General features: G+C 38.7%; 1 protein-coding gene across 2 annotated transcripts in view; it reads left to right on the forward strand.

Annotated features, from left to right (window-relative positions):
* The window catches only part of nmt1b (N-myristoyltransferase 1b), a 24,326-nt gene that overhangs the window by 18,593 nt on the left and 240 nt on the right, over positions 1-5,493 (forward strand). Inside the window, exons 5-12 of one of the 2 annotated variants that reach the window (XM_016452635.1) lie at positions 3,645-3,736; positions 3,840-3,956; positions 4,034-4,204; positions 4,311-4,419; positions 4,738-4,908; positions 4,993-5,019; positions 5,106-5,160; positions 5,324-5,405. In XM_016452635.1, coding sequence (XP_016308121.1) covers positions 3,645-3,736; positions 3,840-3,956; positions 4,034-4,204; positions 4,311-4,419; positions 4,738-4,908; positions 4,993-5,019; positions 5,106-5,156 — 738 coding nt within the window. In that variant the 3' untranslated portion in view covers positions 5,157-5,160; positions 5,324-5,405. Of the gene's footprint in view, positions 1-3,644; positions 3,737-3,839; positions 3,957-4,033; positions 4,205-4,310; positions 4,420-4,737; positions 4,909-4,992; positions 5,161-5,323; positions 5,462-5,493 lie in introns of those variants that run through there. The other variant, XM_016452634.1, reaches the window with a different exon arrangement.

Consider the following 5,493-nt stretch of genomic DNA (forward strand, 5'->3'; position numbering starts at 1 on the left):
TTCTTGTTGTTAAAATTCAAAATAGTTTTTAAATATTATTGGATGTCACTGTTCCCACCAATCCTTGCACAAGTTAAGGTTACGCATGATGACGAAAGCACGTTAGTGCTAGCCCTCCCGGAACTCATAGAGATTGCATTAGAGAGCCTGCAGTTCGAAAAAAATTATCTTTGCATGGAAGTCTATGAGAGCAGTCGGGGCGATTCTCAGTCTGACAGAAATCGCCCAAAAAGGGGCGGTACTACACAAAACGCGACTCGACGCTGATTGGACTATTTAGAGGCAGAACAAACAGTGAAAGCTAGCGTAACACTGTGGTTGAATGTGAAAGAAAAAAAATCCCTCCCTTTCGCGCTTTGGTAGTGCGTCGCCCAATCGCCCTAATGGAGAAACCGCCCCTGCTGATAAGTGCTTTATCATCTCATAGCATATGTCATCCTTGCCTGGAGAAGTATGTTTGACCCCTGCAAGCGCTCTCTTTAACTCATACAAAGTTAATTCTGAGTCTAACATACTTCCTGATGGATTCTTCTTTACATAAATGTGAGCATTCTCCCTAACTTTCTGTTCCCTATATCTCCTCATATTATCTGAAATATTACCATTTCCCTAACTGCCTTACTACACTCATTATTCCACCACGGGACTACTTTTTTACTATTTATAGTTTTCTTTTTGCCAATTACTTATTCTGCCGTATTTCTTAACACTTCACTTATTTTCATACTTAAAGGGGTCATATGATGCGATTTCAAGTTTTCCTTTCTCTTTGGAGTGTTACAAGCTGATTGTGCCAAACTAAGACTGTCAGCCAGTGGACAAAACTGAAGCAAGAGCACATGTACTGTTGTGCAATTTATTTATTTATTTATTTTATTTTATTTTTTTAAACAATGTCTTTAATATTTTTCTTGTGGAAAAAAAAACAAAAGAAAAAAAGAAAGTACACGTACTTATTTACTTCATTATTTTACATATCTATTGTTGTTTTGTTTATGTATTATATAATTGTTTAATTACCTTGTTTCCTGTCTTTCCGAATAACCACATATCCTTGTAAAACAAAATTCAACTGAGGTTTGAGCCATGATTCTTGAACACATATTATATCAGGTTTATTTTCCAAATCAGAAATGAATTTTTTTAATTCTTGCCCATTAGCTATTAAGCTTCTCGCATTCCACTGAAATATTAAAAGCACCATTATGTACCACCACATCCTGGTTGGGTGTATGTTGTCTGCATCTTTCAGTTCTCATTAATCATATCCACCGAGATACCTTCGATCTCTAGATACTTTTCCGCTGCTTTGATTATAATTCTGATTCTCTCTGTCCGGCTTTCAGTTTGTGCCAAACAGTTCACTACTTCTGCCATAAAAGTAACAAATGCAACATTGTTCTTAATCCCAAATTTCTCTTTAGTTTTTTCCTTTGCCATATCAGTCTTTTGTTGAAGGATTTCTTTACTTTTGTCTCCTGATTCCAAATTCTTTCCTACCTGTTTTAGAGCCTCAGAGTATGACAATCCTTCCTGTATTCTAACATTCTGAACTTGAGCCGCATGTTTCCTCACCTTGCATCCTCCATATCCCGCACTGTGATCCCCTCCACAATTACAACACTTGGGATTAACTCCTTGCCCGCATTTGCCATACTCATGGTCTCCGCCGCATCTTGCGCACCTCAGTTTGCCTCTGCATACAGCCGCTGCATGCCCAAACTTTTGGCATTTGTAACATCTTAGAGGAGGGGGTACATAGGGCCTGACCGAGAAGCTCATAAATCCCAAAAAGACTTTACTAGGCAGCTTATCCTCATCAAAATGAATCATCACAGAGAGGCTGTCTCCCTTTTCATTATTCCTATTGCATTTTAGTCTTTTCACATCAACCACTGCGCCTCCCGTAAGACCTCTCTTAATCTTTTCAACTGTTACATCTGTGGGGATCCCTGTTATTACTCCTTTCACCCATTTCTTTTCTTCTTTGTAGTTTACGCAAGCGCCAGAAGTGATCTCTCGTGCGTATATGTCACTCATTGTTTACACAGTGCACAAACATTGTAGGTACGACGGCTAATCAAAATGGTACTTACTTGCGCTTATCCGGATTGTTGGTGAAGCTATTAAGGCTGTTAAAACCTGTGCTCTTCCATGTTCCCTCACTTGTATTAAAAAGCAAACACGGCCAGCAAAATAGCTTGTTCCGCTCGATGCTAGCCGTTAGCCAGTCATAGCGGTCGTAATTACCCTCACTGAAGTGCTGCACAAAACCTTTTCCGGCCTTGGTCAGCCCATCCAGCTTAGGTGTAGGTCTTCCTTTTGAAATGATCTCTTTCTTCTTTCCAAACGAGCACCTTGAAAAAGGCACACGAAGGAGATCGAAAACAGGATCGGTAAGAGGTGTGAAGGCAGCGGCCATAGCTTAGTTCACTTACATCGTTCACAACCCGCCAAAAGTTCAAACGGATGATGACATCAGCAGGGGCTAGCGCCGACACATCGCTGGGCCCTCTGGGGCGTTCTGTCACTACACATCAAAATTTGATTGGCTGATGACACACATCAGTCAAAGTTATGATCAAATGGAAAATGACAGCTTCAACGGAAGGCTAGCTATATTACCATATTATTTCTGAAAATAGAATCGTAATGAACTGAAATAAACAGTAATTGAATTTAGACAGGTTCAGACACACATTAAATTAATTATGAAAAACAAATTTTTTTTAGATTTAGGCCCTGACAGCCCACCACTGCATACTTTGTACGCGCAGGTCGCACATGCGCATTGAATTATTTTTTGCAGTAATCAGATGTTCCACAAGGTGGCAACACTGTCCAGGGCCATTGTTTCACAGTAGAAAACAAAACTAAAGAGACTAAATCTAAACTAAATCGCATAATAGATATCTGAAATTCACATTTGTACTAGTCAAATCTTAATTACTGGTAAAGCGAGGTGTACTAAATGCTAAAAATGCTTGCCTTTCTATACAAGTGTAGCTAAGAAAATAGGCTTTTTCAAAAACACTGCCATTTATATAAAGCAAATATTCAACAGAAACACATCAATTTGAAGTTAGGGAATATGTCATGTTTGATGTTTGATGTATTATTTTTGTGATTTTAGAAAATCAACTTACCTGTAAGCCATAAAAGCTGTTTGTCAGTTGTTGTGTTGTTGCCCCAATTCCGCTTTCCGCTCCATTTGGAATGCTACTTGAATGTTCAATGCACACTCATTAAACATGTCATGTCATGCAGCATTTACATAAATAAACATCAAGAATTACACATTTAACATTGCAAAAAATAATAAAAAAATCTTAATGTATTATTATTAAATCACAAATTTTGTACAAAAACTCATTTTGTAGTTGCAGGTGCAAAATGGCACTACCACATCCTGGTAGAAGGACTTTTTTTTTTTTTTTGCAGGAATTTAGTTTAGTTTAGGAATTCTTAGTAGGATAGTATTTTTTTTATGATTGTAGATGTTCTGTTAGAGCGCAGTAAAAATGCTGGATAGACTATTGGCATGTCAACCATGGCACCACTGAGTTTGTGCCATCCAAAAAAAAAAAAAAATGCTGGCAGACTGACATTCTACTGTTAGCTTATCTGTCTCTATGTAATTGTAGCTGAGAGAACTGTGTGACTTGCTGAATGAAAACTACACAGAGGAGGATGACAACACATTTTGTCTGCACTACTCTCCACAGTTCTTGCTCTGGTATGTTTCTGGTATGTTTTATTTCTTGACATATAGCTACAAAAGTAACTATAATCTTATTATTTGTATTCATGTTTTATGGACTTTGCTTTATGGAATGCAGGGCTCTGTGCCCCCCTGGATGGCAATCACAGTGGCATTGTGGAGTTCGAGTTAAGTCCAGTCAAAAACTAGTGGGATTCATAAGTGCCATTCCTGCTACTATTAAAGTATTAGACATGTAAGTGCAGAATTTTCTCAGTCTGTTAAAATGATTTAAACAATTTTGGTTGATGTAAATGTAAAAATACTCCACAGAGAGCTAAAGATGGTGGAGGTGAACTTCCTGTGTGTACACAAAAAACTTCGCTCAAAAAGAGTGGCACCAGTTCTAATTAGGGAGCTCACCAGACGGGTGCATCAGCAGGGTATATCTCAAGCAATCTACAGCACCAGTGCGGTCCTACCAAAACCTGTTGCAAGCTGTAGGTATGATGGAAGTTATAAGGATATCTCTCTTACTCTCCCAGACCCCCACTGCTGTTTGTGGTATTGTTTCAAACTAAAGTCTGTTTCTCTCCATGGTTGTTAAAAGGTATTGGCACAGGTCACTGAACCCACGCAAGCTGATTGAGCTGAATTTCTCCTCTCTCACTCGTAACATGACCCTGCAGCGTGCCATCAAGCTAAATCGGCTCCCTGAGGTCAGACTGCCCTCCTGAGGGCCATCATGTAACATGACACTTTTTTTTAACCCTTATGCTCTATTTGATTTTACTGTCTATATGTTTAAATGAATATTTAAGTGTCCATATATATATATATGTATATATATATCTGTATATATATAGTAATTTTCAGGAGGATGTACTCATTTTTGCTACAAATTTAATCACTTTGATATATATAGTTACATTGCTTCTGTTTGGAGTCAATTTTTGAGATGCCAGAGTAAGTTCATTGGACTTTGCACATCCTTTAATTACACCAATAATCTCTCTCCTCTATATCTATAACAACAGACAACAAAAACCACAGGCCTTCGCCCCATGACTGTGCAGGATATGCCAGTGGTTCAGGCTCTTCTGAGAGAACATCTAAAGGCTTTTCATCTCTCTCCTTCTCTGACCCTAGAGGATGTTGAGCACTGGCTTCTGCCTCAAGATGGTGTGATTGACACATATGTTGTGGAGGTCAGTATGATGAAATGGATCTTTAAACTGTTTTATTCAGACATCTAGCTGTCATGTCCTGTATTAATGTCACTTTTTATGCAGAGCATGGCCGAGACCATAACTGACATGGTGAGTTTCTACACACTTCCCTCATCAGCTCTGAACCACCTTGTGCATAAAGGCTTGAAGGCAGCCTGTGTTCTTTATTGCATCAGCAAGGCTACCCCGCTGCTGCAGCTAATGGAGGACATCCTTATCATCTGTAAAGCAGTAAGTCAAAGGAAATATCAACATAATATAGCTGACTACATAGATTGTGCCTCATATGAAGACATTTACTGCCCATCTGTCACATCCAAACTATGATGATTCTTTTAAATGTATTGTTTGTTCTGGTCTCATCACTCCTTGTACTATCTGCTTTTCTGTTCAGAGAAGGTTTGATGTGTTTTCTGCTCTGGATGTAATGGATAATAAAGCTTTTTTGGAGCCCCTTAAGTTCAGAATGGGAGATGTACACAAGCAGTATTACCTTTACAATTGGAGATGCCCTGAGATGGCCTCAGACAAGGTGATCAAGCAGTCTGTGGTGTATATATATAT

This window comes from Sinocyclocheilus anshuiensis, unplaced genomic scaffold, assembly GCF_001515605.1.
Source record: "Sinocyclocheilus anshuiensis isolate Anshui unplaced genomic scaffold, SAMN03320099.WGS_v1.1 scaffold1755, whole genome shotgun sequence".
NCBI classification, from domain to species: Eukaryota; Metazoa; Chordata; class Actinopteri; order Cypriniformes; family Cyprinidae; genus Sinocyclocheilus; species Sinocyclocheilus anshuiensis.